Source organism: Drosophila mojavensis, unplaced genomic scaffold, assembly GCF_018153725.1.
Source record: "Drosophila mojavensis isolate 15081-1352.22 unplaced genomic scaffold, ASM1815372v1 contig_74, whole genome shotgun sequence".
NCBI lineage: Eukaryota > Metazoa > Arthropoda > Insecta > Diptera > Drosophilidae > Drosophila > Drosophila mojavensis.
The window spans coordinates 1,361,037-1,384,732 of record NW_025318899.1 but is presented as its reverse complement, the minus strand read 5'-3'; the positions used below and the strand labels follow the sequence as shown (position 1 = coordinate 1,384,732).

At 42.1% G+C, this 23,696-nt stretch overlaps 1 protein-coding gene across 2 annotated transcripts in view; it reads right to left on the bottom strand.

The window, feature by feature from the left end:
* LOC6586488 (BAI1-associated protein 3) overlaps positions 1 to 23,696 on the bottom strand; it is a 71,419-nt gene that overhangs the window by 5,250 nt on the left and 42,473 nt on the right. For both annotated transcript variants that reach the window (XM_002012066.4, XM_044009594.1), the window contains 9 exons: positions 20,219 to 20,465; positions 16,822 to 17,062; positions 13,483 to 13,651; positions 10,733 to 11,033; positions 8,355 to 8,867; positions 7,820 to 8,293; positions 4,637 to 6,026; positions 4,323 to 4,569; positions 3,744 to 3,853 (listed from right to left, as the gene is read on the bottom strand). In XM_002012066.4, coding sequence (XP_002012102.3) covers positions 3,762 to 3,853; positions 4,323 to 4,569; positions 4,637 to 6,026; positions 7,820 to 8,293; positions 8,355 to 8,867; positions 10,733 to 11,033; positions 13,483 to 13,651; positions 16,822 to 17,062; positions 20,219 to 20,465 — 3,674 coding nt within the window. In that variant the 3' untranslated portion in view covers positions 3,744 to 3,761. The remainder of the gene's footprint in view (positions 1 to 3,743; positions 3,854 to 4,322; positions 4,570 to 4,636; positions 6,027 to 7,819; positions 8,294 to 8,354; positions 8,868 to 10,732; positions 11,034 to 13,482; positions 13,652 to 16,821; positions 17,063 to 20,218; positions 20,466 to 23,696) is intronic.

Here is a 23,696-nt window from a genome sequence, read left to right as displayed (position 1 = left end):
TTGTTTTTCACATATATTAAGTATGAATTTTAGTTAAATTTTGGTTTTTGCTTTGATTATGCTTTTGTTGTTGTTGTTGTGATTTAAAACAGTTATTGCACACACACTTATTGTTAGTTTAGGATTTATGGAATTTTTGCTATTTCTGATGTAATTCTTAAAATTTGATTTCTCTTTGTGTAGTTTTACATATTTAAATTGGAATTTTAGGAACCGGCACGTGGCTCTGTTAGTAGTTCTCATAACACACTTAAAGCACACATTTAAAAATGATATATCATTTATGTATATAACTTTGCTCTAGAGTTTAGCTAGGTAGTTTTTACTGTTTTGTTTCGGCGGTAAACGTTTGCGTTTGTCTTGGCTTATTTAAGTAAAATATATATGTATATAAAAACCAAAAAAATATTTAAACAACATTCAGTAACAATTTATAAATGTGTGTGTATATGTGTTGGTGTGTGTGTGTGTGTGTAGATAAATCAAGAAAAATAGTAGTTGTTTCGTTTGCTTGTATATAGCATTCATATGTTTTGCCTTTGTATAAGTTTCATATATGTATGTATATATGTATGTATATCGTAGTATAATCTTGTAGGAGGGCTTATTGTAGGTTCTTGTTGCATTTGTTACCAGAGCTTAACAATTCGGTATATACTGTATATACTTTATATATATATTTGTTCAATAGTTATCATTCCTTTTGGCCTTTTCATGTTTTTGATCTCTTTATCCCCTTGCTCGTTTGTTGGTTTGTAAATGCCTTTGGTCTCAATTTGGTTTGGCCAATTTTTGCATTTTTTTTTTTTTTTTTTCATTTTAGTTTCAATTTGCTTGATTTGATTTGGTTTTATATGTAACTTCTTTTTGTTTCTTTGGTTTTGCAATACATTATTTTCTAGTGCTCGTTATACTATGTAATATGCATAATTTGATTTGATTTATTCAACTTCTGTCTGTGTTTCGGTTTCTTGTTTTACGCTTTAGGAAATTATCATAGATAGAGGTACACACATATCGTCGACACAGTAGTTGTCTGGTTACTTTTCTTAGTGTGGCAAATAGTTTGCCTATTTATTGTTTATATGCATAAATTGATTTACTTATTTATTAGCTATTTGTTACTTAGATATGGAAGAGAGCAGTTTTTGTTTGCAGCTAATTCAAGGTCGGGGAACTGAGAGAGAAACGAGTGCAAGTGCTTTGGGGTAACAAATGAAAGTGTGGGAGAGAGAGAGAGGGAGAGAGATGCAGCTGAAGCAGTTGCAAATTTAATACTGAAACTGGAACATTGGGAGTGGGACATTGGATACCCAAAGTTTAGCAAAGTGAAACAGTCAAACTGATGCACTCAAAGTGGAACAGTCAAAGTGAAACACTCAAAGTGCAACACGGAAAGTGGAAACGAGACGAAGCAATTAGGTATATACAAAAGCAAAAGTTTAAAAAGAGTATAAAACAGCTCTTATTGAAACAATTGGAAATGAAACAGTTCAAATAATACAACTACAAGTGGAAAAACTCAAAAATCGAAAACGAAAAGGCGGATGGTAAGTGAAGTAGACAAAGAATGAACAGAATTCATAAGTGGAATGGCTGGAATTGAAACAAGCTTAAGCAGAGCTGAGTTCGAGTACAGAAAACAGTTGAAGGTTCAGGGTATCACATATCAAGCTTTTCTATCTTTCCTACCTAACCAACTTGGGCTTAGGCAGCTTTGAATTACACTTCGATGTGGCATACGGCAACTCTATAGTCAGCCAGGGTTGTCAACTAGCTACCTTTATTGATTAATGTGTGTGCGTCAACCCTGATGAAACTTGAAAGTGATTGAAAATGAAAAGAATTTAGCTTTCTAATATAATTAGCTTAAATACTAAATTATTTTAATTGTGTTTTGCATTTTGCATAATTCATATATGGTTCATGTACATATATAAATACTTTTATAGTACATATGGTATGTATATAATATAATACTCATTCATTTTTATTTTCAGTTTTTGTAATTAATTTTAATGAAGTTTTTAGTCGTCTTTCAGTGTATATATTAAAAATATTTTTTAGTTTTGTTTTTTGTTTTTCTATATAATTTGACTTGGATTTTTGTTGATTTTTTGTGCTTTTAATAAAATGTTGTTTTTTATTTATTTTAAATATTTTAGTTCTTTCTGTTGCGCTTCAACTTTTAAAACCTGTTTCTCTGTTGCCTTGCGAAAGGTATAAAAAGTTTACAGTTAAGAATTACAGTTCAAACACAATTCCTATTATCCATTTACATATAAGATATATGTATGTGTGTGTGTGTGGGTGTTTGAGTGTGTGTGTATGTATATAGACATTTGTATATAGTACAAAATTTACAATAGAAGCGAAAACTTCTCTAAGGTTTCGAAATGAACAAAAACTAAAACAAAAATAGTTTTAAAGGTTTTTGTTTTTGTTTTTTTTCTTGGTAATTTTAAGAAGCCTCAAGTCAAGTGTATAAAAAGCAATCAGCTGAAGGCTACTTCAGGCACTCACTGTGCCCACAGTGCTGTGTGCAAGCGTGTGTCCCATAAATTTATACAAAATCCGTGCTCAGAAAATAGTTTACAAATATTCTAAAGACTTAGTTACACTGTCCTTTGGGCGTGATATATTTATATATATATATAGGTATATTCATTGTATACATTCATATGAAGTTGTATGATTTTCTGTTTCATTTGTAAATAGCCTTGTATGTGTGTGTGAGAGAGTAAGTATGTGTGTGTGAAGTAGGGTTTGTTTAAAGAAGCTCGGAGTTACGCATATTTTGATTGTTTTTAAGGTTCTTTCACTGGCGTTTTATAGAAAAGGTTTTTGATCGATAGATATCGATAGTTAGTTGTAGCTAAAATTGACTCAAAAAAATTTGTGGTTAGATTTTAATACTCATTCACTTGCAGAGTCCTAAACGGAAGAGTAGAACTTTAAATTGGCATGTACGAAAATCTCAATTATATATTAGATACCTGAACTATCGGAAATGATAATGTTTTGGATAAGGAATTTGTGCTTTAGTCTCGAAAATAGTTCTCTGAAATATTCTCTTCCTTTATAAGAACTCTGCAAGTTTTAGCTTCGATTCGAACCGAAACTTGTCGCTTGATGATTCGTGTCTTTTTGTAAAAGTCTTCAAAACGCAGCTGGGTGCCTCGAAATGTTTGTTTTCGGTGTCTAGATGTGTGTCTCTGAGTGTTTGCTTAAGATCTACAAATAGGTTTTGCCTAATTGTGACAATTTCAGCAAGTACTACGCTCCTACATAGATAGTCCCTAATATATGTATATATATATATTTGTCTATATGTGTGTGTTTGTATAGGTATTATGTGGTATGTGGGTGATGTTTGTAGCCAACGTAAAGTCTAGAACATTTGGGCACGAGTTTCGGGTGTGTGAGCACCCGCTCGTCCCGTTACTTGTTACTTATGCACCATTTGAATTTCATGAATTTTCTAACATTTACAAACAGAGGAAGAGAGTGGTTCTCAGTGTCAAGCAACTACATTACACAATACATAAATACAGAATAGTTACAATGTATTTGTTTTTCTTTACTTTATACATTACTCATATATATATAGGGTAAAAAAAAAAAAAGTTATAATGATAATGAATAGAGTTTGCCTAAATATTATGCAATTTGATTGCATGCCGTCAATTTTCGCTTTCAGTTTCTCTACGTTTTTTGAGTTACGTTTTTCAAACGATGCTCACCTGGGCTCCAGCTTAGAATCAGTTGATGAAACGTGCCTTCTGTTTGCGCACGAAATCCTGCGCCTGTTTGTCGTTCACGCGCAGCTCCAGTATTTGCAAAATCGGATTGCCTGCAGGTAACGGGAAAACGAAAAAAGCGTAGGGATTAAGCTGTGAAGGCTGCATAAACCCAAGCGAATTCAAACTGTTTCCACGAACAGCGATAGCTGCTGCATAAATATTGCACTTGGGCCTTAAAGCTTCAAGTTGGGAAATGGAATCATAACTTTCACTATTTATAGAGCTTTTATCATTCGATCAACTTGAATTTCAGACTGAAAATGAGTAAGGGTAACCCGGACGGGAGTAACCGACTCGGAGATACTCCCTCTTATAAACTGATGCCTAAACAAAGTCTGTTTCGATCTGAAAATAATGTAATTGAACCATTCAAACCCCGCTTTAAATAACTAACAATATATTTTCATACAAATAAAGCTGTTTCCTCCTCCCCCTCCCTCCCTTCACATTCACACAATAACAATTTCCATTCTCGCTTGGCTTTGCCGCCGCGAGGAAAAAGCCATTTTGGGTACTCACATTTATCCTTCTGCTGCATTAGCGGCAGCTCGATTTGCTTCAGGCCATGGAAGTTATCCACGCTGGTGCTGTAGTCCGCCACACCGGGTATGTTGCCAAGGGCCAGGAAAGCCTCGCCGCCAAAGTCGTTTGCGGTGAGCACATCGTGATCCATGACCGTAAAGCAAATCATGGCGCCTTCGGTCAGGCACTGCTCCAGTGTAACAGAAAATTCGAAGCATTCATCGAAAATGGGATTCAAAGTGCGCTGGGGAAGGGGAAGTCAATGAGAAGAGTCAGAGTGGGGTCAAAGTAAACCCTCAGCCTTAACCCACCTTGTGCACATTGGTCTGCTGCTCCATGCAGTGCTGGAAGACGCGTCGCGGCAGCAGCTCGATGACCACGAAGGGATCGCTGAAGCCATTCGGATCGAGCGGCACCACGTCCCGGGCGTGCAGCACCTCTACGCACAGCGAGTCGTGATTGAAGTAGGCGCGCACGGCCAGGGAGCCATACGGGCCGGGCATGATTGCCACGAGCTGCTCGCGCAGGCGATTCATGTAGAACATGTCGATCAGGCGTTCCGTGTCCGTCTTGTGGAACTGCAGCCGCTGCTCGATGCGCCAGAAGTCCTCCGTGTGCAGGCACTCCAGCAGGAGGCCCTGGCCCTCGGCGTGAAAGAAGTCGACCAGCAGCTGGAGCGCCTCGTACAGGCGCTTGTGGAAGTGCGTGGGCTTGTCCGTCTCATCGCCCGTCTCCATCTGGCGCGCCATCTCGCCCAGCACCGTCTTCCAGATGAAGCGCAGCGAGCGGTTAAAGTTCTTGGTGAGCAGCGCACTGTTCAGAGCGGCCAGGTGACAGTCCAGGTACTCCAGCAGGGGGACGATGGCCTGATTGGCGGGCAGCGAGTCCGGCGACCAGGCCAGGTGGAACACAGCCTTCTGCAGGGACATCTGCATGAGCGGCGCCAGCTTCGAGAGTATGCGCTCGCAGCGGTTCTCCATGTGGGTCAGGCTCGACTCCAGCAGATTGTCGGCCGACTCCTCCAGGGGCTGTTCGTCCGACCGGAACTCGGCGAGCGTGCGACGCACATACTCCACATTGTTGACCGTGACGCACATGTCGTCCGAGCACCGGAACGGACCCTGCTGCTCGTAGTAGCCGCTGTCCGCCAGCGTCGTGTGTATCAGATCGCAGTAGTGCATGGCCGCCGAGCAGACGACGTCGATTAGCTGCGCCTCGAGCATGATGGCCGTGTCCTCGTCCGGCCAGTTGATGACCTTCCAGAACTCCTTAATGTTCAGCAGCGTGCTGGCCGTGTCCACCGAGGAGCTACTGTAGCGCACGATGCGCTCGCCCTCGCATATGGCATCCATGCGAATCGCAGCACGAATGCGCTGCAAGGCCTTCGCCTTGCTAACCATCATCCAGCGCTCGAAGGTGGGTATGAACCACTCATGGCTGTTGCTCAACGCCAGCGGCTTCTCGGGCGGCTGGGGCTGGGCGGACAAGTGGCGCTTCAGCTGACAGAATTCCTGCAATGCTAGAAACAGCTCGAATGGCTTTGTGTCCACCGGCTCGGCGTCGCCCTCCAGCACCGCATACTGCGACAGATTAATGCGAATGCCTGGCACCTGCCCAGCAGCCATCCGCGTGTACACCTCCTCGCCAATCATCGCGTCGTACTGCTTGTAGATGATGCTGAAGTACTGAATGCCATTTGTGCTGCGAACAAAACCGAATACCAGATAGCCAAGCTGAGATAAATGTGCGAATTGATGTTTAAGCCAACTACAGTGAATGCCTCGAGGAATGAAATAGGAGAATCACGATTTGCCTTACTCCTCTCCCGAGACAGAGCAAAAGCCAAGATTTATACGGACAGACACACACTTATAATCGGGGCGTCTCAATTGACTGCCTTAAAGTTCTCGTAAGCCAGCACTCACTGTAGTTGTTTGGGGCAAGTCGCAGCTAAGCTGAAAATCGATAGAGCTGAAAATCAGCTTCAAGTTTGCCATTCGACCCCATTTTAAAGGCTACAATTAGCTTCTTGGTGGCATTGCCTCAGCTAAATTTGCCAATGCCACTCAACGCTCAACACTTTCGCTTGCTCGGACAGCAAATGTGAAAATTCAACCCTCTCTCTCTCTCCCTCTCACTCACTTCCTCAGCTTAAATGGACCATCAAGATGCCAGTCTGTGCGCCTCTTTCGGGCGCTTGGGGAACGTGAGCGCATTTTTATGACAGCGCAATTAATTTGAGGCTTATGTGTGTAAGCCACTTGATGTGCTCATTAGGAACCTTTTATGGCCGCGCTAACTAGCAAATATGCGACTGATTAGATAAGTGCAGGCGCATAAATTGCTGATGCCCGTTCTTAAATACGATTCTGCGAGTTGGCGTTGGCCTTGCGGAGCTGACAATTACTGGACTCAGCATATGTCCAGTTATCGATGCCTCAATAATGATCAATTCAATGCAGCAGCAGTGCTGCCCAGCGCCAAAAACATCAAAATCAGTGTTGTTTAGTGACTGAAGACCGTAAGGAACGTAAAAGTTACGTGTTTAAGTGAAATTGACAGAATAATAGAGAAATCGATAAATCGATAAATCAATTATCATAATGCTAGAAACATAGTTTTCTTTAAATTAATTGGGCTAAGCATTTATAGTTAGTCGACGCTCATAAACTAGGCACATTTCGAGTTTTGACTAACAATCGATAACAACATATCGATAAGTCAAGGAAGTTGAATACAGCATAATGAAGTCAAACAAAAGTCGAATGCATTGCATAAGAATTGATAAGTCGATAAGTATTACAAATATATATATATATATATATATATATACAGTGTGTATATATATATATATATATATACAGTGTTGTGTAACGTTACGTTATATACAGTGTTGTGTAACGTTACACAAGCCAAGCATGAAATGTAGCTCTTAAAAGTATTCTTCTATTATAAGTGCCGAGTATTCTCCCTCCAGCGCATTTGACTCCATGCCCAAGTAGCCCACTGCTGTTGGCACTTACGAGCGCCTACTGTATCAATATCGAATAGAGGAAACCATATTATTTTAAGTGCAGTTACCCAACTGTCAAAGCGAGCTTTCGTTACTAATTAATGAAGTTTATAGCCGTTGAAACAACTAACAAACTAACCAACTGATTAGTGGGCACTATAAACTTGAACTGGAGCAGTTGAACCACCGTAAATGGGTTCGATTGCCGTTGCCATTGCCATTGGGATTCCCATTGCTGTTGCCATCGCCATTGCAGTGGGAGTTTTCCATTTTCTTTTTTGGGTTAAATGCGCTGTTTTTGTTAAACTGTTTGTGAATTTTATTTGTTCGGGCATAGGGGGGAGCGCGGTCTGGCTGAGCGGCTGAGTGGGTGGCCTTGGAGCGTGCTTTATATGCGACACGTGCCGCACATATTCAATGGAATGCTGGACAAAGGTGATGGGAGCACAGCAGGTGGGGTAATCGGGACTCGTTTACTCACTTGTCGAAGAGCGCATGATAGTAGGTCTGGCCCAGCTGGATGTCGGCGGTTAATGTCGTTACGAAATTCGATAATGGATTGGGCAGGCACTGCGACTCGCGCAGCACATTCTGCCCCCACATAATGGAGCCCTTGCGCAGCGCATTCACCACCTCGCCGCGCACGCCCTTGTTGAAGGGGCAGACGGCGCGGAAGGCGCGCATCGAGCCGAGCAGACCCAGACAGCGCAGCAGAAACTCCAGGCGTATGAGCGAGGGCGGGTTCAGCGCCGGAAAGATGTCCCGATGCCGTCGTATCTGATTCAATGAGCGCTCCACGAAACCATTCATTGCCTCCGCCAGCCACTGCTCCAGGTCGCGCGTGAGCGGCTCCTGATTGGGCTGATTCCACTGCTTCTCCACATCGGTCAGCAGGCGATGCAGAAACTTCGGATCCATGGGCGTTGAGCGATTCAGTCGAGCAGCGGCCACGTATCTGGAAAGACAAGTAGCAATGGCAGCCTATTCGCTGTGGAGCACTCGGTTGGCCCACTCACCTGGCCATGGCGCACTGCAGGTCCGTCAGCTCCGACTGCACCGCCAACTGATGGAGTATGGTCAGCGCTGGCCCGGGCAGGTCGCCGCTCCAGGTCCAGCTGGGCTCGTGCGTGGTCACCTCGTGCTGCATGAAGACCAGCTGCAGCTGCTCGAGCTTGTGCAGCTGCTGCTCGTTGCTCTCGTCGGCCGCATGGCCCCGATCCTCGCGCGTCGACAGCCACAGCTTGAGGCGAATGCGGCCCTGCACCGTGCTGCGGTGACTGCGTGCCTCCAGCTTGAACCAGGCGTCCAGCCCGGTCGAGGGTATCTCAGCTATGGGTATATTCACGGAGCCGAGGAAGTCATCCTGGGAGCCCTGCCGCGCCGACTGGCAGACCTGCTTGAAGAAGCGCCCCAGGCCGCGCACGCCGCGCACCTCGTTCAGGCGCGACACGGCGTCCATGACGCAGCTCTCGTCGTCGTGGTCCCAAATGTCCAGGTGGAAGGTGTCCGTGTTGATGTCATCGATGTCGCTGCGCAACGAAAATTTATTTGCTTTCAGTATTGATTTGATTTATTTGCTTGTGGGCGACCCACTAATGCGACCGCCATTAATTTGTCTAATTAGCAGCAGCGCCGATAAGTAGGCAACACTTTTTGAATGCCGCCCCAAGAGCTCCGATGGTATAAATAGAGAGAAGCCCTTAAAGCATGTCTTTAATAGCAGCTGCTCTAGTGTGTCCACTCTTGTATATACCCTTGACTCATGGGAAATGGGAGTTTAGATTGAAGGGATTATGCCAATGTGTGTGTAGCAGGGCTCATAATATGTATTCCTGATCAGAATTTACCTGCAGCTGCCCCCAAGATATGTAGATTAAAGGCAATGTCAACAGTGGGCTGAGTCCAAGGTATCTATCAGTCAGTTACTCCCGTTTGTGACACTTTTGCTTGTTTCTTTTTTATAGCAAATACTCAAATTTCATATTTACGACTCGTATTATCCACACATATGAAACAAAAGAACTCATTTGGCGCTTTACGAGCAGATTTACGGATATGGGAACACGTTTTGAATATGCTTTACGCTTTTAAGCCTTTACGGCTACATTTTGTATGCATAAATGTTTAATGATTCTATAGAAACAGAAGGCATAATTAACTTCAGCTGGCAGCTCAGCTCTGACTCTCTCATGGCCCGGTCAAAGGTCACACGCTGTTTACTTGAATATTTCTACTGTCAAGTTAAGCTACACTGATTAACTACAAGTTAAGTATAAGTATAAGTGTAGGAGTGTAAGAAATATACAGTCCTCCATACTCCATGTCTGTTTAATGAGTATATGAATAAATGTCTAGCTATATCATTTTAAGGTAATTGCCAACAGTCTATCCTCACTTTCATATTTCTACTATAAAATTTTGACACACTGATTAACTACAAGTTAAGTAGCATCTTAATAGGAGTGTAATACTCAATGCCTGTTTAATGAGTATATGAATAAATGTCAAGCTCTGTCATTCTAATGTGATTCCTAACAGTCTATCCTCACTTTCATATTTCTATTGTCAAATTATGACACACTGATTAACTACAAGTTAAGTATTTACTTAATATGCGTATAATACATATAGAGTCTTCCAATCTCCTTGCATGTTTAATGAGTATATGAAGCAATGTCCAACTCTGTCTGTCCTCACTTTATTTCCACCGTCAACTTATGCTACGCCTCCTATCTACCAGTTAAGTATTTCATATGCAGATACACAGTCTTTCAAGGCAGCTCCTTGTCAACTTATTGCTAGCTCAACTTTGAGTAAACGCTAAACAATCCAACAGCTTGTCAACTTGCATAAATTTCCATGTTGTATTGGCATTTTAAAACACGGAATTGCTCCTTGAGGACAGCTGTGCTGCAGCTTATATTGATTGCAATTGCAACATAAATTTGATGGCGATTGCAATTGCTATTGTTAAATGTATTGTCGATTTTATGGCCGCAATTAAATTTTGTTTTTTTTCTTTTTCCTTTCCCCTGCCTCGTAAATTACGGCCCACAATGGGAAGTTGTTTTGCTCCATTGTTTGTCAGAGATCGCAGCTGAACGATAAATGTTTGTGTTTGTGTGTGTGTGGAGAGTGGAGTGCGGGATTGGGGGCAATGCGGCGTATGCGCAACATTTGTCATGCGGCGAGCCGTAAATGAACTGAAATGAACTGTCTCCAGGCACCTACAAATCGAAATTCCAAAGTATTCTCTATATATTTCAAACTAAATTGAGCGAACGCATCGAGCCGTAATTGAATAATTTTTTGTGAGCGAGCGGATAATGGAGACGTGATGGCATTTAAATGTGTCTATATCGATAAGATGGATAATCATTTGATGCACACTTACAATTTGAATTTCTCATTCCATTTGGGGCTGAGCGTGTGGGGCTTGATGCTGGTCGCCTTGATGAGCTTGGCTGGGACCGGGCCGCCCAGCGAGTCGCGCTGCTCCCGTCGACCGGCCTCGCGCCGCTTGAAGCTCAAGCGGAAGCTGTGCTTGCGATGCGGCGGAGAGTCCGTGGCACTGTTATCAAAGCCACCGCTCATGTCCGCCGAGAGGGCGCGCGGCGTCGGCGGCAGCGGCAGCGGCGACACGGGCGGACCGCCGTCCGGCTGTATGCCCAGCATGCAATACGGATCCGAGAAGCCTGCACAGGAAGAGAAAGAGAGAAAGAGAGAGAGAGAGTGAGTGTGTGAGAGAGTGTTATAACATTAATGAAAAGCGTGCGACATTAAATGGCAATTAATGATAGTCGCCTGCAGGCAGCAGCAGCAGCAGCAGCAGCAGCAGCAGGAGCAGCAGCAGCAGTAGCAGGAGCAGCAGCAGCTAGCTGGTTGTCAGCTGGCAGCAGACACTGCTGGTCACACAGGGCGTATGATTAACATTTCATTTGCATAAAGTGCCGCTCAATTATTAAGTGCCACTGATTTACACACACACACAGTGAAAGTAACAAAGAGAGCAGAGAAAGACAGCCGAAGAGAGTGGGAGGGGGAGGGATAGAGGGGATTACACTGCGTGTGGCAACCTTTGCGGCAGCTGAGCTTGCGAGCAACTCAGCTGGGAGATAATAATCGATTAAATGTCTTCAATGGGCTATACGAATTTAATTCGAGCTCTGCGAGCGCAGATTGCTTTAACACGCCATAGAGATGGGTGAGTGACACGAGACACGACATAAAAAAAAAAAACAAAAGAGAACAGCACGAAAAATAATTGGGCGTATCAATATCCAAGCAGTAAGACCTAAGGGACGGCGAATGAATGTACAACTAAGCAGACTAATATTGATAAATATAGACCTAGTCTAGGAAAAAAATAAATTGCAAAAATTTATAGACAGAAATAGAAATTTATAGACAGAAATAGAAATAGAGAGAAAAATATTATAATTATTATTTTTTATTACTTTACAAATAAAGTTTACAATAATAATAATAATATTCTTCCAAAGTAATGTAAAATCAAAGTATACAAAATAAAACAAATTAAATCAATGAAGCTTGAAGATTGAGGATAAAAACATATTAACTTTTTAAAAGATAAATCCAGAGATTAATTTTATTACATAATTATATTATTTAACTTGATCCATTAAGAGAGCGATGGATATATCTGCAGACATTCAGTCGGACTGAGCACGCTGCCATCTCTAGCTGAGATTATTAGAAAAACTAGTCAACTGCGAGTTGGGGTATTTTTTGTAACGCTTGAGCTGAAATAGTAGCGATTGCTGCTAATGAAAACAGAGCCTGATGCCAGCCATCAGATCTGGCAATGGCAACGACTACGGCCAATTGCGGAAGGCCAAACAAAAGGCGAGGCACTCATCAGCCACGTTTCATTGGCAACGAGTAGTAGTAGTTGTCGTTGTTGTTGTTGTTGTTGCTATTGGCTGCCAGGCAGGCAAACAGCCAGACGTTAGCCATCAGCAGTACATTTAGCAGATGGCAGATGGTGAGAGAGAGAGAGAGGGAGAGTGAGAGAGGAAGGCAAGGCAGAGCACAGCAAATGCTGAGTCTGGCAACAGGAGCGAGCACTCAACGTATTCCTTACACATCCTTGAGCACATTAAAATGCGAAATTGCGTTGCCTTCGATGAAGGCGGCAGCAGCAGCAGCAGGAGCAGCAGCAGCAGGAGCAGAGGCTGCTCTTCTGCGAGCATAATGAACAAAATGGGAAGCATTAAATTGCAAATTTATTGAACGAGCTGCGGAACAGAGTCGATGACTTGACTTTGGCCCTGCGTCTCTGGCGGTTTGCTCAGCGCCGCTCGGTTCGCTGAGTGTGGATGGGTTCTGGCCATAACTGTGACATGGCTGAAACAACCAAATAAGTGTTTAGAGTTTATAGTGACTATATTTGATAGATATACAATCAAAACTATAAGTTCTTTATGTATTATATTATTATTATTAAAATACAATGTTATTTGAACAATTCTGATAATTTTGATTTTCTATGAAATAAGTAGAGAATATTAGGTTCCATATATATCGATATTTTTTATCGTGGAATATTTTGTTAAGCTTTGCTCTGTATATTTGTGGGAAAAATCACAAATATATGTATGTTTTGTTATTTATATTGGGTTTTATATATGTTAATACTGCTAAACAATATTTTTTCTATATTTATCACTTAAGAAAATTATAGATTAATTTTCGATTAGTTATTCAATCACAATTTCTAGCTCTTATTATATTTTTGACATTGCGGTGCCACAACACTAGCATACCCACATATCTGCACTTTACAGGGTATTATTAACATGTGACAAAAATGTAAAATATATGAGCATGACGCATATTGGGAACAGTTTATGGGTGACTCGTTTGGCTTTTTGATGCGCCCAATCAGGCACACACACGCACTCAAAGCACCCACACACACACTCACACATACACAGAGAGGAAATTCATAATGCAATTATTAAGGCAGCCGCAAATCAATTTGCAAACTAAAAATATTTGCACAACACGCACACACACACACATACACAGAGACAACTTGACAGCTTGATACACAGAGAGCAAAGGGAGGCAGAGATAGGTAGAGAGTGATACTGAGAGATAGAGAGCTGTAACTCTGCTTACCATTCGCATCCTTCGCCTCGAGACCATCGGCCTCAATGACGACCACAGAGAGGACGATTATCTTCGGTTTATCCTCGGCGGAGGCGTGCAGCAGTCGATAATGACGATCCGGATTGACGCCAAAGGCGCGCTGTGCATGCAGATACATTTCGTCCTTATAGTGCGCAAACTGTAAACAGAGAAGGGCAGAGTAAGAAATAGAAAGAGAGCGAGAGAGTGGGAGAGATTAAGTACGTGTTAAATATTACGCATACGCCGCGTGCATCGGTAAACATTTATTTTAATTTCATTCAATTTAATTAACTTGTCACTCATATTACAAATTGCTTAACGGAGAAAAAATAAACACTAAGTGAATGAATTGGCATTCCTTTCTTTTTTTTTTTTTTTGCTGAATAACGCTTCGCGGTTTTATAATCAATAAAAAAATAAAAAAAAGGATGTTTTTGTCCTGCAACAACGACTGTAGAATGCTCGCTTAGGGCTCAAAGGTTCAGTAGCTGCTTTTGAAAAGGCTTTGGTAGATAGAGTTTTACCTGATGAGCCAGGTCTTCAATGAGACTCGGCTATCTTAACAAATCTAAATTCTATCTGTCTAATCTCTAGCATTTCTTAGATGCCAGATAAAGTATTTCCCTGGGGATATTATATTCTCCATTGATATCTTATGCCAAATATCAATATTCCAACAGACCCGCTTCAACAGTCAAACATAATATACTCTCTTCATTTCAAAAGCGAGTATAAAAAGGGGTATCATGAGCTTGTCAAAATTTACGTAAGCAGCAGCAGGTGCCGTGTGCAGAAAAATGCTGAAATAATAAAGCTACTTGAGCATTCACAGTTGAGCAGCTGCAGCCAGGTGTGCTCAGGTGTTCAGTTGCTCAGCTGCAACTGGGACTAAAATGGGGAATATTAGTTTTCCAGCTCTGTAAATCTAAGAGGTATTTCTAATGCACAACTCACTCTCTTCATTTTAAGCAACTTGATTTTCCTCAAAAGAATTTAAATAACATATTTTTTGCCTTTTCATTTTGCCTGCCCGCTTTAACAGGGTATTTTTCCATTCAAATAACTCTTAGCTATTTGTTTTTATTGACTACAATTTTTTTCACTGGTCTTTTTCTGTTTTGTTTGCCTTGCTCGCGACCCTATATCAAACAATTTTGTTGCTGTTGTTGTTGTTGTTGTTGTTTTTGCTGGTTCTGGCGCATATTTTCCTTTTTATATTTTCTCACATTTTTGCATATTGATTTATCTTGTCGAATTTATTAGCCGCTCCAGTCTGACTTGCCGATTTGCACACGCTTCAAGTGGCGCTTTCATCACCTCTCCGACTCCAACTCCCACTCAACTATGCCAGGCCCCGCCCTGCCCCGCCCCCTGTCGCTTCGGTATTCTTTTAATTTGATTGCTTTGACTGCAGTCGCCTAGGCAGCAGCAGCAGCGAGTCCAGCTAAGTTATTAAGTATCGAGCCTCACTCGAAAGCTGAGCTAGTCTCGGCTGCCACGCCCACACTGAAGTCCACGCCCACCTCCACGCACAGTTCCAATCATTTGTTGACTAGGCAAAATCTAAGCCTCATTTGTAAGACTTATTTGTGCTCATCTATATAAATACAAAGAGCTTTCCGAGTCAGCTCGACTGGGCAATGCCCTGTAGTTTGAGTTTGAGATTGAAAGTTGATTTATCTTGGATCTAGAAATAGATGAGAGCTAGAGTTTCCATCGAATACAATATTCTTTAAGTTTAAAAATTGATATACAATATTTAGTTCATCTGCATATAGAGCATCTGCTAGTCGAATACTTTTGAAGTATTCTCTAGTATTTAAAAGCACTAAAGTCATGAATATAATATATTTTTGCTGTCTATGCAAACGGCTGCTCTCAGAGTATCGTTTAGCCGAGTACTTCCGACTGCTGCTCTCTTAGTTCTCTCATTCAAGTACTTTCTGGCATTTTGGAGCATTTACATTATGAATAAAAGATACTTTTGCTACTTAGGCCAATCGTTGCTTATAAATATTACAAGGCGTGCACGAAAAACTTGTCACAGATAATGCCCGTTAAGTTGAGTTCCGAAAAATCATCAGGCAGGTACTAATTGTAGTATTCTCTTCCCCATTGAAAGGCAAACTCCTAAAGAGAAGTTTTGCTACTGCACTTTTTTAAGGGAAAAACTCGACGATGCAAAGATCAAGAAACTTTGCCAACTACGTTTTATGGCAAAAACGTAAAGCAAAAACTTTACAAGACCAAAAAGTTAGATTTGGCTGAAAGACTCGGTGGTGTTTAGAAAAAAGCTCGAGAAGATTCTCGGAAGAGTTGTAATGCTAGAGATTTCAATCAAAGTTGCGCTGGGCGAATTGGGGCTCGACTTATCAGAGAGCTGTGCGTAGTCAAGGCATTAACGCAACGCACATTTATTCAATCATTAGTTGGCATTAAAGGCATTAGCCCACTTGCAGCTGCTGCGATTTGTAATTATTTTCCATTATGTGGAGCAGGAGCGTGGCAGGAAACGCCGCCCGTTGAGCTCTGTTGCGGAATAAATAAGTTTAGTGACTCGACGCGACTCAACTCGACTCGGGGCTTGGGGCTTGGGGCCCTGTGAGAATTGACCCCGGCTTCAATCTGAATCACAGCAGGACTAACGTCATTTGCCCGGCCACGGCTGAAAGTTTTATTATGCTGCCATAACCCAAAGCCCCCACTGAATGAGCCAACTTAGTTTTCCCTGAATCCACTTCAGTCCCCTTTCCCTTTCCCGCCTCCTTTTCTAGCTGCACTCAACTAAAGTTTCATTAGTTGTGCAATTTTCTCACTGTTAAATTAAAAACGATAATTGAAAAATGTAGCTAAGGTCACAGCCGGCGTTCTGGCCCTGTGAAAATATTGGAAAATTACTGAGAAAACGGCAAATCGAAATGAAAATCCAGTCAAACTTTTACTTATTCTGTCCTTGCCTCTGTCTCCGCATCTCCTGCTCTTCTCTCATATCGACAGAAAAAACCAGAAAAAAACACTTTTATAATTGAATTTTATTGCCACATGCCGAAACGTGTCTTGGCCCAAACACTTTGCCCTCGAGGACCTAAAACCCTTAAACGGTATTAATCATTTAAATTGCACAACATTTTAGTGGTACACGGGATGGGCTTTAAGTCCTCATCTATCATCTAGCTAACCGCTCGTTAATTTCCAGCTGTAATTTGCATAAGTTTCAAGCTTAATCAAAAATTCATAGATAGTGTTTGAACCTTTTACCGTATATTTGATTTATATGCAAGTATATATAGATATATATGTGTGTGTGTGTGTGTGCTGTTGACTCACCTGCCCGCCGGGCGCAGGTGCGCCCACTGTATTGGCTATGGTGTGCAGCACCTCCACATAGAGCTTCTCCTTATCATCGTGCCGCTCGATGGACTCCTCGGGCACTGGCGGATCACGTTCATTTTCTGGATTAGCCTCGGCACGTGATTCGGCCGCACGCGTCGCCGACATGCGACGATTTTCACGTTTCCAGCCGAGCGATGTAAAGTTCTCGAAATACGACCCATCCGTTTCCTGTACGCTGTGGAGACATAGCATGAAAGAGAGGGAGAGAGAGAGAGAGAGAGGGAGAGAGAGTTAGGATATCAAAGTTTAGTTTACATGCGAGTGCACTTGATGCTATCAAACAATTTTCAGCATCGCCTCGTGCTGGTCGTGTCAGCCCGCTCTAATTGGCACTGTCAATATGCTCGACATAAGTATTAAGTATTCCATTTGCATGGCGCCGCATTCATGTCAGACCTATTTCAAACATTGATAAGGGTCGACTCTTTTCGGCCCACACGCTTGTTGCTTCTCCTGCCGCTCGCTAATTGTATACAAATATATGTAGGCGCACAGCACACGCACATATATATGAATATATTAAAATGCATACATATATATACACACAGATATATGTAAAATTGGCAGCTTGTTTTCTTATTAATCATACGCCCAGTGCGCCAGTTAACAGATTTTTAACTCAGTTAAGGGTTGCAGACGATAATGATGATGATGATGCTGCTGTTGCTGATAATGATGATGATGTGCCTAATCATTTGATTTGCATGACATACACACACACACACACACACATCGATATTGACTCAGCAGCTGTGTGTCCTTAAATTGAGCTACAAAACTTTTCACACTCAGCACAAAATGGGCAGCGGCTAAGCGTCTAAGCGGCTTAACTTTGTTGCCAGCGTTTTCAGATTTTTACGTTTATGATGTTAGCCAAGCATGCGATAGCACCTGACTAACAGATACCCTATAAGCAGTATTGATATGAGAGCAAACAGTAGAGTATGCATCGAAGGCAAACTAATGAACAATGATGAACTTCTTATGCAGTTAAACATTATATAGATATATCATTTATCGATAACACATTTCAACTATCGATATATTTATAAAAGAGTATAGACACAGTCGTATACCTATGATATCTATTTCACTCTTATAATCCCTCATCAGACTATAATATCTTGTTCACTCTTCTAACACATCTACCCTATCGATTGCTTTTACAGGGCATACTATAAAAATTATAAGCCGTGCTGTGCCAGAAATATCATTTTGGGCTCTACTCGCCGCTCGCACTGCAAATGTGGCCAACACTTTTTGTTGACGTTTTTTTTTTTTAGTTCAGTTTCGAGCGCCCCAATTGTCAAGTTGGCAAGGGGCGTGGCTCTGGCATACACAGTGCAATGTTCGCAAGTTTCATATTTTGTTTTCATTCTTCATATTTTTTGTTCTTTTTTTTGCGCTAAAAAATTTAATTTTCAAACTTTTTGGCGCAAGTTTTGCTGTTGTTTGCCTTGCGATTTTTTGTCAACGAGCTCTCAATTTCAGTTTAAAGTTCTTGGCGTATCTTTTGCGCCTTGCTCTGTTGTTGCTGGCCCTGTTGTTGCTGCTTCTGGAGGCACTTTCAGCTGCTGTTTTGCTTTCTTTTCTCTTTGTTTTGCCCGTTATTATTTATTATTTATTGCGCATTTATATTGTCGCAAATATTTTCGTGCAGTGTTGGTAAACACTTTGTTAAACTTTTCTTTAGCTTTGCGTAAAATGGTTTTGCGAAAGTAAATGTAACAGGCAGACGAAGTCTGGACAGACCCCAAGAAGTCTGGTCCGCTTTCAGTTCTAAATAAATATGCCTTTAATCATGGTATTTATTTACTATCGATAATAATCGATTAACCGATTCGAATTGGCAATTAAATTTAAATTAAATTTGTTTACATTTCCACACACATAATTTTAGAATTAATTCACTAATTGCAACAATTTGACAAATGAAATTTGTGCAGCTTACTGTAAATAGTTTACATATAAGTTTACATATATATGCATTTTTAATTAGTATATTTGTAGAGCTTTCATAATGTGTTTTGGTATTTACCAACTGTGGCATAAATATTTGCTCTTTATTGTATACATTATTTATACACGTTAAGTAGGTGCTGGCCTGCTAGCATCTTAGTTAGGGCTTTTAATTACATTCATTTCGCGCGCGCCTCTCTCGGCGCTTCTCATGGAGTGCAGCTAACTTGGTGTTTCTTAAAGCAACACCTAGCAAAATCTCATTTCATGCTTAATTAAATGTTACCTCAAGACCACAGTCTCATTATGCGCACATTTTCAGGTTAAGTTGAAGCCGCATTATGCAAAGCAGACGTCGAGGCAGCGGCAGCGGCAGTGGCAGAGGCAGCGGCAGTCGTTGTGGCTGCAGCATGTTGCAACCTTGCTGCTAGCAAACCTTCCACTGTCCCTTCTCAAGGTTTCAATGCTAAGATATGGCCTTATCTATGTGCGTGTGTGTGTGTGGGTGCTTAACTTGGCCAAAAAGTTTGAGCTGCTCAAAAGGTTGGGCCCGCATTCGAAACTGCCAATGTTGCATAGACTTAGGCGAGGCGCTGCGCGCTGGTGAGGGGCGTGGCCCAAAGTTTCTTTTGGAACTACAACGTAGAGAGGGTTAAAAATAAAATACTAAACAACAAAAGCGAAGAGCAAACTTTTGTAATTACATAATTATGAAGGTCGCACTTGAAACTTGGAAGAGAGCGCACTGAAAACAAATGCAAGACGTTACTACGTAAGACGTACTATGTACTGCGTAATACGTAATACGTAAAATAATTGGTAAATAATTCATTTCAGTTCTCTCCGAGAAGCCTTTCAGGTCCTTAAATATTTAATTTATGGGCAGCAGCTCCAAGTGAGGAGCCCGTTAGGCGCAGACCTTATATAATTTATGCATTGCTGTTTCAAATGCACAAACAAACATACATAATATGTGTATACGTATATTTATATAAGTAAATAGCTATTCGCGGCGCCCCGTAGCTAATTATAATGAACAAACGTACAGCGGGAGGCCACACGGAAATAAAAACAAACTCCGAATGGGAGTGCTCGACTAATAAATACCCATACTACAGAATTATTACAGCAATTTCAAATTTCAGATCTCTGACTCTTAGTGGCCCTCTCTTATCTGCTCTTCGTCCTCATTAAGAATTTGCCTTACTCTACTTTACATTACTTTTTAAGTTCTGTCTCTTTCTATACATATATTTTCACAAAAAACATTATACCGCGAATTTTCATTTTCAATGGGTATAAAAAGGGGGAAAATATTCCATTTACGACTTTCTCGCACATCATCAACTATGCATTAGGGCCTCACACTTACCCAGAATTGGAGCGCGGATCGACCTCCGGCCAGCTGAGCCGTCGCTTGCAGAAGGCGAGCGGAGGGCGCGGCGGCGGATCCGGCTGATGCAGCGGCGAGTTCCGGCTACGAAACGAGCCCGTGCGGGGCGGCACCAAACACTCCAGGGCGCGCGATTGACGACGCGAATTGATGGGTGTATTCCCAGCGGATGAGCAATTGCCAGCAGCTGCACCTGCTGCACTACCAGGCAGTGGCTTGGGATACCCTGTGGAGACAAATACAAATGCATATTGAGTCGATAGGTAGAGCAAAGAGCGTACTATATATGTATTATATAAATATATGTATAATAAATGGAGAAGTGGAAGGAGGAGAAGAGTCCGGCAAGCCGAACTATTAAATATCCCATGACTTCGTAGTAGAGACCAGATTTGATTTTGCTTTCAGTTTGTATTAAAAGTAATACCCCTCCTCTCCTCTCTCATCATCCGCCTCATATACGAGCGGAGAGTGTCTCTGGAGAACTGTGTACTAAATTGCAATTGACCTTGAGTTTTAAGCGTCGCATTGAGTTTTGAACCTAAGAGAAATAAAACTAAAAGACAAATTACGTTTTCATGTTGTTTTCCGTATTATTCGCCCATTCTCTCAACTGTTGGCTTCAATTTTTTTTATTTTGATGCTCAGAGCTTAAGGAGAAGTCATGCAATTGCTAGAGAGAAGCAAACGCTCGTAACTTCTAATACAATGGGGAGTACTTAGCCATGAAGCGCATGTTAATGGATTAGGGGAGGTCGGGGCTAGCGGGAGACGGCAGGCGGCAGGCGGCAGGCAGAGGTAGCCCGGAGTGTTTACAGTTTAGAGCAGGAAGGAAACATGGAAGGAAACAAGGCTGTCGGTCAGTCAGGCCGCCAGCTAAGCTCCAGTCAAGTCAATGCGATGCGGTCAATGTGGCATAAGGGAGAAGGGGGAGGGGGGTGAGCCGGATAGCATGGATGGAGGCCATGGTGTAGGTGTTTTGGGGCAGGATGTGGACAAGCGTTGCTCAGAGCAACACAACCGCAACCTTGACATGCATCTGTGTGGCTGCTGCTGCTCCTGCTCCTGCTGCTGCTGCTCCTACTGCTGCTGCTGCTGGTATTGCTGCTCCGAGCTGCTGTGTGTTAGTATTCCTGCCAGCGACAAGGACAATGACGCTAGCATTGCAGTTCCTATGTGAATGCCAGTGCCACTCCATTTGTCTAACCATTGCTGCGGCTTCCTCATGAAAGCTTTTTGGGCTTCAGCCCGGTCTGACTGACTGCCTGCCTGCTGCTGCTGCTTATGCAAAAGCACCCAAAAGAGAATACATATATTGTGTATGCATACATATGTACACAGAGATTCGAGCATAAAGTCAAAGTTAGCCCAAAACACAGCCGCATAGCCAAATGTATGGGGAAATAGAAAGGCACACAGAGATACACACACAGATACACACTGACTCACACTGATACACACACACACACACACACACACATACACAGACAGACACATCGGGAAATGCGCTTACACGTTGGCGGTTTTATAGCTGCCACGCCTTCTAGTGCTGTTTATCCATACAATGCTGACCATTTGACTAGTTTCACGCTAGATCTAGCTGTTTATTTTAAGCGTCTTTTTAATGTGTATGAAAAGCAAGTTCACTAGTTTTTATAGACAGACACATACTATACCTAATTCCTAACCCTGCATAAACACAGTTTAGCTATATTATTATAGGTATTACTTTAGTACAACTTAGCCCACCCATTCATCTTGCAGAGTAACTGCTGGTCTTCTTCAGGCTTCCTTCTCTAACTTCAGATTTTCTTCTTCAAAGCTATTTTCTTAAGCCCTTTTTAGCCATTTTTCTAAGCCACTTCCATAGCCAAAACTTGTTAAGTTTAGCTTCAGCATTGATTCTCGTTCTCGTTCCCGTTGTCATGTGGCCAAAAACCGCTCGTTGGTGGCGCGTGCAAAAAGATAAGCCAATTTCAATTTGATTCAAATGCTGTAGACGTTTGTAAATCAAATGCTAAGCAAATGCCGAACCACGATGAGACACGCACAGAGGACAACGAATCAGCTGAACAGCGGTTTCTGCGGCTTGCAGCGTGCCGCTTGCCGCTTGCTGCGTCTGTGCCTGTGTCTGTGTCTTGACTTTGAAATGTGTTTGCAACAGCAACAACAACAACAACAACAACAATAACGACAGTAACAACTACTACTAAAGTCCCGCATTGGATTTGCCGGCAGGCAAAACGAGTTTTCGTTGCCGAAAGGAGCAACAGCGCTCAGCAGGACCTCATATGCATGTTGATTGCCCCAACGAATGGCGCTGCACAGTTTTTGCTCTCTGTTGCAGTTTGTTCTTATTTATTTTGCTCTTTCTATTTTTGGTTGCGGATTTGTTTGCTTATCTCGTCGACTTTCAAACCATTTGCACCACAAACACACACACACACACACAAACACACACATGTAAAAAGAGCAGCAAAATAATCACAAAAACTTTTCGACCACATTTGCTGTTCGAACTCGAAATGTTCTAGTTACATTCGGTTTCTGCATTTGGAAAACATGACGCCTGGCAAATTCGATATGAATTTTGCTCCCATCGGCTGCTGGCATCTTTGCGGCGAGCCCGGAAATAAAAGCTCTCGATTACACATTGATTCTTGTTTCGTTCAGCGTTCTGTTGATTCTGTTATGGATTTGGTTTTGCTTGCAGCAGCTGCATTTGCCAATCGGCACCACATGGCGTATGCGCAATGCCCGAATCGTGTAAATGCTCTTGAGCAAACTTGCTGAGTAGCTAAACATTTGGCTTGGCTGAATATTCAATGGGCATTTATGAATTTCAGGGAAGCTCAAAGCTGGAATAGATAAATGAAACAGCAGCAGCAGCAGCTGCTGCACTTGTGTAACTGCACTACGTGGCGTATGAGTAATACGAGTAGAAATGTAATATTTGCATTTAACCATAATAACATCTCAGCTAGGCAAATGAAGCTGCACTTGTGTACCTGAAACACATGGCGTATGAGTAATGCGAAATTGAAGTTAACTCAGCTGAGAGATGCAACTGAAAAGTTATATGAATATGAATACTAATTGAGTACATTCACTATGCTAGTTGCATTCCGTTCAGCTTATTCAAGCACAAACAAACATTTGCCATAGCCAGGAATAGTGCGTAAGATTATATAAGTTGCCCGTTATCTCACTTACATAAACCTTAGCTATCCTATAAATGGCATCCCTGAGACGGAGCGAGGCCAGCCTCTGGGGTCAATCAGAATGTCAAATGAGCTCAAAATGTGCAACGGCAAGAGAAATGCGAACATGCATGTGCATGACGAATAGGACCCTTGCAATGAGGGAAAGTAGATTTAGGACTCTCATGTGCTTTGACTTAAAATTAAAGCGATTTCAGTACTTCTCTGTCTCTCTCTCTCTCTCCTCTTTAATACAC